The sequence below is a fragment of the Chrysochloris asiatica genome, unplaced genomic scaffold, assembly GCF_000296735.1.
Source record: "Chrysochloris asiatica unplaced genomic scaffold, ChrAsi1.0 scaffold00180, whole genome shotgun sequence".
Lineage (NCBI taxonomy): Eukaryota > Metazoa > Chordata > Mammalia > Afrosoricida > Chrysochloridae > Chrysochloris > Chrysochloris asiatica.
Window position 1 is genome coordinate 5,730,983 of NW_006408698.1, and position 13,978 is coordinate 5,744,960.

The following is a 13,978-nucleotide window of genomic DNA, read 5'->3' on the forward strand; positions in this document are numbered from 1 at the left end:
AGTGGGTCAAGCCTTTTAAAGTGCTGGTGTATTCCTACCATACAGTTTGAGGAGACAGCAAGGAAACACAAGCCCCAATACCCCTAGAACCTGTTAGATGGGGGTCCTGATGGTGGCAATGCTCAAATAGCCACAGAGTTGTTACCAAAGAACCTACACTCAGACCATAAGGGAAAATGACAGAACATTTAATTAACTTCAATGTTGCTTCAAGCCACCAGGACACATGCACCCCCAACACCCTTAATCTTCTCCTCGGCTCTTCTGCTGAAGAATTTGGCCTTCACGATGACAGGTTGTTTGGGGAGCTTTCCCTTCCCCAGAACTTTGTAGTAACCCGATCGCACCACATCAATGATGGGAGCAGCCCCAGTCTTATTTTTGGCAGCATTTACCCTTGTCTGCTCAATGACCAAGGTCCACAATTTGTCAAGGTTGACAGTTGGGCAGAAACTCTGGTCCCTCTTCAAGTGATAATCTCTCATACCCACCTTCCCAAAGTAACCTGGATGATATTTGTCAAAGTTGATCCTATGATGATGCAAGCCGCCAGCATTACCGCGGCCTCCAGGGTGTTTTCGGTGCTTGCCGATGCGGCCATGGCCGTGGCTCACATGGCCTCTAAGTTTCCGGGTCTTCCGCAGTCTGGATGGCATGTCGGCTGTCGAGGCGAAAAAGAGAGGGGCCTTCAGCAAGAATAGTTTTTAAAGGGTATGTTTGGAGTGAGAGTTGGTTACAAGCCAGATTGCATTAAGTTATAAAATGTCATTAATTTTTAAGACCACATAATTTAGTATCTTTTATCACTTCATACAAATCATATGATGTAATGTGTAAGTCTTGGTTACAGTTCTTCGTTTTCTTTTGATTTTATCTCTTAATGGCAATGAAATTTTGTTTTGGGGACAGACATATAGATGTATTGATTAATAAGGTCTGGCTTACATTAAGAAAAATAGAAACAGGAGATTGCTGTGTAGTCTATTTTTGATCATATTCTTTGGAAACCGGAGAACAAATTGAACACAGACCATTTATGCCCTATTTATATGCAAAATTGTTCTAAGCAAGCACTAATGTTCTCTCTAGAAATTTCAATCACTTTTGCTTGTCTCTTCTCTTATACAATATAATCAGCTCCACTGCACATTTCTTCATTGGTGATCTCTGCAGGACAATAGGAGATAAGGTCAATTTCAGTTGATTTTTATGAGAATATAAGTCTAGCAGCTTTGCTTTCAATACCAGAATATGAGATGAATTAGGACAAGCAATTATGCAGCCGTAAATTTTTCTTGGTCATTTTAATTCCATGTCAAAAATTTACAGACATGTTTATGTTGGTAGCTAAATCCACACAACCACCTGCTTATTTACAAACCTTCAATTCAGCCTAAGACCCTATATGTCAGATGCAGTATCTAAGTCTACCATGAGCACATGCTCTGTGCATTTTCTTTTTTTTTTTTTTTTTATTAAATGTTTTTATTTTGCATTGAGTGAAAGTTTACAGGGCACATCATCAGCTTCACATTCAACCATTCATATAGCTTGTTTCATTACATTGATTATTATCCCCACCATATATCATCAGTTTACAGTGTTTCTCTCTATCCTCTTTAGCTTTTTTTTTTTTTTTGGATGGGGGGGACTTGGCTTTTTGGAATTTACAGTCTCAGTCTCGGCTTTTAGGGAAGGTTTTTACATTTGTCTGTGGATCTGTGCATTTTCAACTACAAAACTCAACAAGGTATTCATCAGACTGTCATAAGTGCCTTACATTTTCAAAAAATGAAATGCTTTCATGACTAAAGAGAAATAATTGTTGATTGTAGTTGGTGATCATGATCATGGGCTCAGTTTTCTCATTTGGGCTCAGTAGTATATTATTAAGGATTTTTCTAAACAGGCATAGGAAATTGTAAGCTCTGCTTCCCCCTCCCCAGCAGAATTCTGTATGCTGCCCCAGTGGCAACAAGCAAACATATTCACCAGGAAGTGGAGGTATTCCCCACCCCTCAATTTTTGCTATACCTTGGGGCACATCTCCTCTAGAATATTGAAATTTGGACCTTACTCCTAATAGTTCCTTTCATTATGTCATTAAAATAAGAGGTGGTAGTTATGTGCCATGGAGTCGGTTCTGACTCATAGCAACCCTTTATAGGGTTTCTGAAGTTGTAAATCTTTACAGGAGCAGAAAGCCTCATTGTTCTCCCATGGAAGAGCTGGTAGTTTCAAACTGATGACTTTGAGGTTAGCAGCCCGATTTGTAACCGCTACACTACCAGAGCACCTTAAAATAAGAGGAGTGGAATGTAAAGGAAGGCAAGAAGTCATGCAGTAAGAGAGCAGTGGGTCTCATAAATTCCAAGATACGCTTCTGAGACTGAAATTTTGTTATTCATTGGTATCTTCTGAGATGCACTCAATCTCAACTTTCCTAAAGATACAGATTATACAAAGTGTTTGCATACTACCAGTGTTATATTTCCGCATTAAATAACTGTATTTCTTTTTAGCATCTACCACAGAACTCAGTATAGTATAGGCTCTTGATAACTGCTCATTGAATACTTTTCATTATGACTACCACCATCCTGCCCCGTCCTCACCCGGGGGGGTGGGGGGACATACAAGAAAGCACAATTGAATCTACATGAAAGCCTTTTCAATGTATTGTACATAAAACTATCTCTGACAAGGATGAAAGAAATGGAAATTTCATTCTGTATCTCTGTAAATGGAATTTCATTAGAGTTGCGTTTATTTTATGGGCAAACTCCAATGTCCTATATCTGTTGTTACCTTCACATGACCTTTGTACTCAGTAATGTTTTGATTTGACAAGGAAAGAAATGTGTAGAATTTACATAAAAAACAACATATGTACCAATACTCTGATTCTTTTGTCCATGTGCTTACATTTTTATTGCTACCTCTTTGTCATGCTCAAATCCAGGTTTGTTCCACTCCCAAGAAGCTACTTACAGTAAAATTCCTAAATGCTTACTAGAGAGCATAAAGGGAAAAGAGAGTGACAATAGCAACATGTTGTTGACGATTTACAGATATTCTCCGCAGTCTTTGCAAATATGCCCAGTAAGACAGGGAAGTTAAACAGGGTTTAGTGAAGCTCTTTCAAATAACATGAAGTAATAATTGTTTTTCCAACTTTCTCATAGATTTACTCAGGAGAATACATCTTTCTGGAGTTAAAAGGTTTTTTATCCAATACATAAGAGTATTCTAAGGATTTGAACTGTTTGTCTGAGGGACTTCTGGAATCAAGGATGATATTTTCTCTGTTCACTGGGAAAGTTTATCTTGAGATTTCTGGGTTTGCTGGTCTTTTTTATTTTTTGTCTAGCAGAGATATAGTATACAGCAAGCAATACAGTATTCTCTGGGAAACGAACAGGGTTTCTTTCTTTTGTTATTTTTTATTTCATACATTATTCACAACTCTGCAGTGGTTACAGAAAGTCAATGTATATCCTGGACACAAGGAAACACACACACACACACACAAAAACCCTACAAAAGCAAAGATATGATTTTCATATGCTGCTTGGAAAGCTAATACTAGTGTGCTTGCGTTTCTTTTTATTGCAAGTTATCATACCTGTTAGATCTGCAGCAGCCTTATATCTAGTAAACAAAAATATACGTGTTTTTCTTATTTTCTAATAACCTAATAGCATATCTTCAAATATTTGGAGCTAACCTTTGAAGCGAAGTTTCTATCAGGAAGGTTAAGTGCTATGATTTTATGTGGATCATCCAGTGTTTGTTTTATTTATGGTTGTGACACATCAATTGTCTATATCTACCTTAAATGGGAGAGATCCTGAGAGATAGCTGTACTTTGTAGATAATATTTGTGGAGTTAATTGAGTTTTGCTGTCAACAGATAATTGAAGTCAAATGTGAACATTTTTGAATGAACAAGAAAAAAGTCTGAAAAGCTGTTTTAGTATGTAGATAACATTTTATGGTCCAAATTTAAATGAGCTCTCAAAAAAAAATTAAATGAACTCATGTACCTGTTGTTACCTGCTCTCTCATGGGGACCCTATGCACAACAGAAGAATATGCTGTTTGGTCCTATGCTATCCCCAGGGTTGGTTGCAGATATGTCCATTGTGATCCATAGAGTTTTCACTGACTGATATTCAGAAGTAGAACCCCAGGTCTTTCTTTCCAGTCTGCCTTAGTCTGGAATCTCCCCCTGACACCTGTTCAACATCATAACAATACACGAAGCCTCCAACTGGCAGATATGTAAGTTGTGGCTGTGCATGAGGTTTACCCAGGTTATCTCATAAGGAAGGCAAAAATATACCATGAAACTACTAATACCTTAAAACAAGCTCAGTTAGTCCTAAAGCCCACAGCATGAAGGCACCAAGTGAATAACAAATGAATGAGTAGAGGGCCAAGATAGAAAATAAATTTAGAAATAAAGTTCTAACATAATGGATTTTTAAAATGCATTGATTGTTCCTAAGTAATCATTAGTTGTTGTAGTTGTTAGGTGTTGTCGATTCAGTTGTGTCTCATAGCGACCCTATGTACAACAGAATGTTACACCGTCAGGTCCTATGCCTTACTCACAATTGCTGCTACCATTGTGCCTTTCCATCTCGTTTGGGGTCTCCCTCTTTTTCTCTATGGTTTTCATATTATATTTATGTCAGGTGCATGTTGGGAAAGACAAATGGGGAAAAAATGATCACATCTAGCAACTTGCACATTTACTTTTTCTCCTTTTAGTTGCTATAAATAATATTGATCAGTTTGCATGATGTGTTTAGACCTAAAACTGCCTGGCACAGAAAGATGCAAAGCACTGAAACAATATTATGGTCAAGTTGAACGTTGTCCACACAGATTCTGTGCATTATACCTTATCCAATACCTCCAATAGCTTCACTGGCTTTCAGACCCCCTCCGCCAACCCAATTTACCATGTTTTGTGGTCCTGAGGCCCCTTGCATATCACTTTCCTCACTTCCCTTCTGCTACTGCTTAGCTCCCATTTTCCCAGTCTGGTATTCTACATAGTAATTGTTGATAAGAAAGTCTGAGGAAAAGAGGGATATTTTCAGTATTGTTTGAAGTCTGGTTTATTTCTCTTAAGGTTTAGCATATGTCTCTTTTAGAAAACAAGTAAGACTAATAATGCTAAGAAACCCTCTATAATTTTATGCAGAATTGTTCAGGTCTTGGTGGCAGGGAAAGGGGCAATGAAGTACATTTCAAAGGGATAAGAGGAAAGTCCTTGGGTGGACTATTGGTTCACAGCCTTATTGAAAAGATGACCTCATCGTTACTGGAATTTGCAAGTACTTGTGATAAGTAAGGCATCAAGTAGATACTAAACCTTTTGTTGTTATGTACACTGTGTAAATTAATTTTATCAGTTGGTATAGTTGTTGTTAGGTGCCATCGACTTGACTGACTCATATCTACCCTATACACAACAGAACGAAACACTGCCCATTGCTGCCATCACTGTGCCAGTCCATCTCATTGGGGCCCTTCCTCTTTTTCACTGACCCTCCTCTTTGCCAAGCATGATATCTGTTTCCAGTTACTGGTCCCTCCTGATAATATGTCCAAAGTATCAGAGACTAAGTCTCTCCATTCTGGCTTCTAAGGCGCATTCTGGTTGTACTTCTTCCAACACACATTTGTTTGTTCTCCTGGCAGTTGGTATAGACAGTTCTGAAAAGTGTACATAATTATTTTCTCTCAAAACTTATACATTCTAAAAAGAACTTAAAGGAGAAAATGTCTCTTCATAAAAGTTCCTCAGACCATAATGAATACTTATTTACAGCTTGACAGGTATTTTAATGTATTCAGTGAAAACGGAAGAAAGAAAATCTGGATTTCCATAAGTAAGTTTAGGCGTATTGTTGTTAAGTTCCTTCAAGTCCATTCTGACTCATAGTGACCCTGTATAGGGTTTCTGAGGAGTGGCTGGCAAGTTTAAACTGCTGACCTTGTGATTAGCAGTCCAGGGGTTATCCTTATCCTACAGCGCCACACCAGGACTCTGTAAGTTTAGGTATATTTGTTTGTTTGTCTCTCCAAATTTATCCAAATAACAGTTCTTACTGGAACAGGTCATAATTAAGTTTTGCTCTAAAGAGAGTTCTTTGATATTAAGACCTGGAAAAATATAAAGTTTAAATATAAAGAAAAAATATATATTTTTTCACCATGAAAAAAAATTAAGTCAGTACTTCCCTTAAAAGCTAATTGGTATTTTATTTTTTCCCAAATATTTGCCTATGTTATGTAATTTTTATGTTTTTACACTGTGGCTAACTTCAGTGAAATTGGAATCCTGCCACCCCGTAAACCCCTATCTGTTTACCCCTACTAATGCATGGTCCTTGGAAAATAGCAAACTTTATATATTGTTATTTTAAAAATCAAATCATGCAGAAACATTTTATTCTACATAACTTAAAGCTACTACTTAACTTGCATTCTTGCCCATCAAATAGATTTTTTTCTCCTAATTGATTGGTTTAGTCAAGTTAAACATGACACCCCCCTCAAAAAAAAGGCAGCTCAATTTTGAAGTATGGCTTCTTTTCTGACTCTCTAACGTGTAGTACATGTCCTAGCATAAATCAAGATAAAATGGGTATTGGTTGGGTAGAATTCATCACAGAGTATCACTTACTGTGTGTCCAACCTGCCTTTTTTTTTTTTAAAACCAATTAGATATGACCTTTTCTTCTAGCCTTGGGGTATGAGATTATTATAGGCAATGTTTCTGAATTATTTTCTTTCTAATATTAGTTTAAGCAAATTTCCTTACAGAGCTAGCTATTCTTTCATGTATGCGTGTGTGTGTTTTTCCCCACTGCTGTTGCCTTCCACTAAACTGCTAAATCTTTCACAAAGAAATTAAACGTAATGTTTCTAGAAACATTAATAGCTTGTGCCCTTTTCTGAGTGTCCTACTTCAGAGATATTACAGCTGCAGTGGTATTACGTGTTGTCATTTCTTCTTGTTTCTCTCCGCAGGGAAGTTCCAGCTTTAAGGTAGATACAAGTTCTTTTATTCCTGGGCTAGATTTCAAAGATTATCCTTTTCTAAATGATATGAATCCTTCAGTCGTTTTTTTTAAAGCACAGTGTTTCTTTGTCAACTTGCCTCACATCAGTTGACAATCCAACTGACTGAAGTAAGGACAGGGCAAGAGAGCATAAATGAATAATTATAAATCATTCTCTCCTATTTGAAAAACAGCCCAAAGCAATGGCTCTATGAATACTTGTCATAGTAGCATTATCGGTAAAGATCACAGTATGTTAGCTATGTGTGTAATACAGGAGAAACCCACACATATCCTAAAACATCAAAAATGTAGCTAAAATGAAAACAATCCATTCTTAAATTTTTCATGGTAGCTTTAGTCATAGACCTGCATTGTTGCCAAGCAGAAAGATTTTATTTGCCTAGCATTTGGGGTAGAAAATGACAGGTCTTTACTGTGGCTTAACTTGTTTGTCTATCTACCTCCAAAGTATGTTTTTATAAAAGTCCTTCTTTCCTTTCCCTTCCTTCCCACTTTCCATTTTATTTGTTTTCTCTTTGAATATCTTCTGATTTAAGACATGTCTACTACTGCTTTTGAAGTTTACAGAGCTCTACATCTTGTTGAGAAGAGAATATTTAAAATAGGTAATCAGGAAAATTAGTCAAGTCCCATTAACATCTTTATTCCAATCAAATAATGCAGGAAGGCCAACTTGACTTACTCAACTTTGTCTTCTAATTTCAATCTTTTGTGTATGCTGTCTTGAAGCTGCCACCACTTGTTAAATTTGAGTAAGAGAACAAAATGTAGTAGAATCACTTCTTTTTCACCAGCTCTAAATTAATTTTAGATTACACAGAACCAAGTGTTCTACTCATTCTCACGCCTTTAATAATGTTAAGATTCTGCATCAGAAGAATGAGGGAAGTAATATTTTGTTGTGGTATGTTTTTCATGCTAAATTAATGTGAAGTTTAAACATCTTCTTTTTTTGGCATTTATGATTCTTCCCAGGCTAATAGAAACAGAATTCTCATTAGTAATTTATATTACTGAGCACCTGCACCTTTCAACATTTATGAAAAGAGAAATCGTTTTAAAAGAAAAAGAAATAAGCTTGATTTGAAAAGACTATATATCATTAGCAATTTTTGTACTGTATATTTTCCTAAATAGGCTTATTGGGGTATATACAAATAGGTTAAGTTGGAAATCAATCTTACTTCTGCTACCATTGGTTACAATTAATGGTTAACACTGGTACAGGCTGGTAATTTTTCAATTTCTCAGATTTTTATGGCTATTTGTACCCACCTTTGTCAACGTTTCAGATGATAAAATAATAATCAAAGCACTGATAGCTTAATATAATAGCTATTGTACTCCAAATATCTTTTATGCTTTGACATTAAATGTCTCTCTAGCTTTGGTATCTGCTTTAAGAAATCTCCTACCCATTTCTGATGCTATTTAACTGGGGATATTAGTCCTTTGACAGTACTGTGTGCTATTGACAGTATCTTTTAATTTGTTTAATATCCTGACATTTGCTATGTTAATTTTTTACTCTGGGATTTTTTTAATGCTAGATTTGTGCTTAAAATAGAAAAGCCATCTAATAAGATTTAGTCATGTCACCTAAGTACTAAAGAATTGTCCCAGATGTAATAGGGAGAGATAAAGAAGGGATCACAGATAATAAATCTGCCCTGCTTTCTCCACAAAGTTATTACTGCAAGCTCTAAGTTTCAGTTTTTATTGATAAACATAAATATGGGTTATGTAAGGAAAGCTTATGCCTATTTATGATAGCATTCAAATCTGGTTTTAGTAATTGCTTTAAGCCAAACAACTCCATAAACAGTCCCAAGGCAATTTGAAAACAGGTATTTGTTGCATAGTCTGTTTTTTCTTTCATATGCTTTTTTTTTTTTTTAGTGTTTTATTGTGAATTATATGATAGTTTACATAGGAGAACATTAGTTTTACATTCATTCTATCATACATCATATCATTGCCATGGTTTCATATGCATTTTGTTTTATTATTTTGTAATTAAAGTAATAAAACTAATACTTCCTGTTAGTTAACTAGCAGCAGGTCAACACATTTGAGGAGTCCTGGCTAAAGCAGTCGACTGCTAACTGAAAGTTTGGTGGTTCAAATCTACCAGCTGTTCCGTGGGAGAAAGATGTGACAGTCTGCTTCCATCCATAAAGGTGGAAATGCGTTGGAAATGCTATGAGGCTGTTCTTCTCTGTCCTAAAGTGTCATGGAGTTGGAGTCTGCTCCATGGTAATGGGACAAAGCTTTGTACAACAAAGAGGACATAGAAGCTTTTTTTTTTTTTTTTTTTAAGTTTTTATTGTGAATTGAGTGATTAGTTTAAATGGGGGAACATCAGTTTTCCACTCATTGTTTCATTGCAATGATTACAATCGCCTCTGTGCATCATCATCATTCAACAGTATTTGCTTCTATTCCCTCTAGGATTTTTGTTTGTTTCTTTTTTGGGGAGAGGGGAGGGATATACACAAAACACTCAAGAATATATGTATAATCATTTAAACAGTCAAAGGACACATTCTGCAAGCCAGCCACCTGGCCATCAGCACCTGGCTGCTAGCACACAGCCTTTCTCTTTCCCTGAAGTCTAGAGTCCTAAGCTGCTGTCTCTCTCCCTACTCTCACCTTGCCTCCATCTCTGGTGTTGCTGCTTCTCTGGATTGTTGTTGTTGTTAAGTGCCATCGAGTCGGTTCCGACCCATAACGACCCTGAACAGGGTTTCCGAGGCTGTAAATCTTTATGGGAGCAGAAAGCCTCCTCTTTTTTCCATGGAGCAGCTGGTAGTTTCAAACTGCTGACCTTGCGATTCCCAGCCCGATTCATAACCACAATGCTACCAGAGCTTCTCTGGATAGGGTACCACATTCCTTTCGTGCTCCTCTCCCTGGATGGTCCTAGGATTCTCTGTTCCTGGACTGACTACAAGATTAACTACTCCTCCCTTTATGTTACACAACTTCTACCTTTACAGTTGTCACAGTTGCAATTAGTCCTGATAACAATTAGTCACTATTGAATCTAAAGAGTCCTATCCCCCACCTCCTTTCACCAGACCCATCTGGACAAAATGAAAACTATTCAGTGGGGATTCTACCTTCCCCCAAACACTCTGAAACTGAACTCCCTCTTTAAAACTTCTAAACCAGTCACTTTGTGCCTTTATAGCCATTTTAGGTAGCCAATGTCTAAGTTGCCCATCCCTATCAACACTGTATATAGAGAGGATAGGATTGATTTTGGATGTGAAGACTCCTTCCCTCTCAGTTGGTATTTTGAGCTACTACATCTTTAAGTTTAGATCAAGTTCATCAAATTATAGCAACTTACACTTGTTTCCTTTATCTTTTATCTTCCTCCGTTCGAGTTCTGATCATCAAGCCATCGAAGCCAGGTGGAATGGATACAGTTTACAAGTTTGGGCAATCTTGTGTGTCTCCCCTCACTTCACATGAGCTGGGTGCTTTGCTCTCATCTCCAGCTCTCTGTGGCTATGTCCTTGTCCATGGGCCCAGGAGTCCACAGGTCTTACCACACTTCAGATCAGCCATTCTCTCCTCTTCTCTCTCTCATCTCCAAGTCTACAGGAGTCTATGTAATGTGGTCGAACTCGGCCCATATCTTCATTGCTGCCTTTCCCCCTCTTCCATGCACCAGTCCCCAATGTGGTCGCCAGCAAGCTTACATGCTCTTGGAGGGAGATTTGTCCTGAAGGGACTTGATTGCTTACCTTGATGGCTCCCCAGCATAAAACTTGCTTGTTCTTGCAATAGCCAACCAGACTGCCATTTTTGTTTTGTATTTTTCCAGTTGGCCTTTATTTCAAGAAGTATCTTCTGTTTCTGTAGCTATTCCAGGCTGGTCTGCTTGTCCTTTCAAGAAGGAATGCCCCACCTCAGAAATTTCTGGATGGGGCTCAGTATTCCACCTAAGATCCTATAGACTACAGAGGTTCTGCAGGAAGCCTGTTTCACTGGGCAAATTCTAGACCCCCTTTTAGGCATGCCAATCAGTTACAAGCTGACCACAGGCTTACAAGCTTTCTTGATATTCAAGTTTCCCGATATTCCTTTCTATCCCATTCAAGTGTCTATTTTACAGTAGTAGGCAAAGGTAACAAATATTCATAAAACAGTCTAGTATCTTAACATTATTTTCCCTCTTTTACCCATTCAGTCTATGCCTTGATCCCTGTATCACAGAGCCCTGTTGTTCCAAGGTTGAGCATACATAACTATTTAACTCTGTTCCATTCGCCTGTGCAAACCTTTCTCCATGTTCCCTTATCTACTTTGTTTTTCCATCCCCTTCCCCCAACATAGAAGCATTGTACTTTGTGAAATAATGGAGAGTCATTCAAAGGGACATTATTGGGGAGGAGGGGGGAAGGTAGTACTTTCAATTGGTAACCAGGCTTTTAGCAAAGCAATTTCCATTATAATCCTATGGAATTTCATCTGACTAAATCCAAACTAAAAGGACATGCTAGGAGTGAGAGCTGATGCTAAAAGAAGAAAAGCAGGGGTATCTGAATGAATCCCATTGAGGTGCCCTCTGGAGGGTCCCTTTGTGTCTTGAGTTAGCACCTCACACCATTGCTTATGAAAATACTCAGCACTGGATGAGGCTTTATGTTTTACCTTCTGCTTACTAAAGTTGCTTATGCAATTTCAATCTGCTGTGGTGTGGCGTGTAAAAATTTACTGCCTCAGAAACCCTGTGCAGGGTCACTATGAGTGGGAACCAACTCCACGGTACTTTAACAACAATGGTGTGGTGCTGCGGCTGGACTGCAAAGTCTGTTTGTTTGAACCACAAAGTTGGCGGTTCAAACTCACCAGCCACTACTCAGAAACCCTAATCAGAGTGGCTATGAGTCAGAACCAACTCCAGGGCACATAACCACCAAGCACCATCTTCAGCATTATGGTTAAGCCTATGAAGCAGCTTCTTTTTTTTTTTTTTTTTTTTAATGTGGATCATGTGATTGTTAAGTACTCTGTGAATATTAGTTCAAGTTTCTTGACTTTTGTGGCACCTAAATGAAGGGTGGTAAGTAAACATTGGAGTCCAGGTGTAGTACTATGGGTTACTGCTCAGAATTGCAAAGTTCTGCAAGGTCAGCAGTTCAAGCTCACCAGTTGCTCCTCGGAAACCCTATACTGGGTGGCTGTGGGTTGGAACTGACTCTAAGGCACTCAACAACAACAAGTAAACATTAGCAGTCCTGGTGTGTTGCTGTAGGATAAGCACTGAATCACCAGGTCAGTTTGAACTGTCAAGTTGGCAGTTCAAACTCATCAGCCTTTCCTCGGAAACCCTATACAGGGTTGCTGTGAGTCAGAACCGACTCGACATCACTTAACAACAAAATAATCATTAAGCTTGGGGAACAAAAAAAAAAAATCATGTTATTCTTCAAATTCTAAGTTGCCTGGAAACAAATTGTTGCTACAGGGCACTTTTATTTCAATAAAATTGTGATATATTTACCCACTGTGTACCTATATAAATCTGTGCTTTAATGTTTATGGAAGTTATACATGGGCATCAAGAGGAAGGAATTCTTGAAGATACTATAAAATGTAATATAGCTTGATTTTTACAGTGGTTCATACCTAAGGGACATTGGTGGGTACTATAAATTTGTATAGATCCAACCTTTAACATACAGCACCCTTGAAAAAGGTTTGGTTACCCCTATAACCAAAAAATGACCTTAGAATCAAAAACCTGTTTAGGTTTTTTAAAAGTATGTGGGGGGGGGGGATTAATTTTAATTATGAAAACCTCAATCAGACTTAGTTGGTAAAACAAGCTAGATATCTGTATGTACCATATCCTTTGCTATCTGATCAGAACAGTAGGTGCCATTCTAGTATTTTCTACTCTCTCCTTCAGTGGCATTCTTTCTGAGACTTTCTCACTCTGTAGCCCCTACCTCCCCACAACTTCTGTCCTGATCCTTTCAACTGCATTGTTTCATTTCTTTCACTTATCATTTCCCAGGAGAATCCTGGAGTGCTTATGTGCCACAATTTATTGAAGTGCTGCAATTATAGCATGTATCTTTTATTAACATACCTACATGGAATAATTTATTATGGTTGTTGTTGCTATTAAGTGCTGTTGAGTCCGTTCCGACCATGTATAGGTTTTTCAAGAAACTGCTGGTGAGTTTGAACCACCAACCTTGTGGTTCAAACCAACCTTTCAGTCCAGTGCTTTATCCCACATCACCACACCAGGACAGACTATTAATGAGAATAACACCATTCTTTAAGTTGTACTGCCCACTTTGAGTGAAAGCTTTAAGTCACAGGATAAGCCTCCTTTACAAATGGTCTAATTTTTTTTTTTTTAAAAGGAAGAAGGAACTATTTGTAATTAAAAAACAAAAAACAGTGCAAGTCCTCAGAAAATCTACCAGTCACTAATCTACCTAGCACACCAAAAAGGAGAGTTTTGACATTGACCCTTGACGAATTTTCACTTTGCTGGAAACTTTTTTCTATACTTGATTAATTACAGATGAGGGTACCCTGATTATTTTCTATAAAGCTGTGAAGTAAAGTGGTAGTTATGAAAAGGCTTTGAAACTGTAAAAATATATTAATTTAAATTTTTGAAAAGTTTAAAAAATGCTATAACGACCATGTCATTTAATTCCGACTACTCCTAGGAACTCTGGTAGTGTAGTGGTTACGAATCGGGCTGCGAACCTTAAGGTCAGCGGTTCGAAACTACCAGTCGCTCCGCGGGAGAAAGATGAGGCTTTCTACTCCCGTAAAGATTTACACCCTCGGAAACCCTGTACAGGGTCGCTATGGGTCGGACCCGACTCGAT

At 37.9% G+C, this 13,978-nt stretch overlaps 2 protein-coding genes across 2 annotated transcripts in view; one reads left to right on the forward strand and one right to left on the reverse strand.

Moving 5' to 3' along the window:
- LOC102835385 (60S ribosomal protein L27a-like) overlaps positions 1-672 on the reverse strand; it is a 1,280-nt gene extending 608 nt beyond the window's left edge. Inside the window, exon 1 of the mRNA XM_006872014.1 lies at positions 187-672. Within this exon, the coding sequence (XP_006872076.1) occupies positions 210-656 (447 nt within the window). The 5' untranslated portion in view covers positions 657-672 and the 3' untranslated portion in view covers positions 187-209. The remainder of the gene's footprint in view (positions 1-186) is intronic.
- The window catches only part of DIAPH2 (diaphanous-related formin 2), a 1,391,152-nt gene that overhangs the window by 1,177,344 nt on the left and 199,830 nt on the right, over positions 1-13,978 (forward strand). The gene's annotated exons all lie outside the window — the stretch shown is intronic.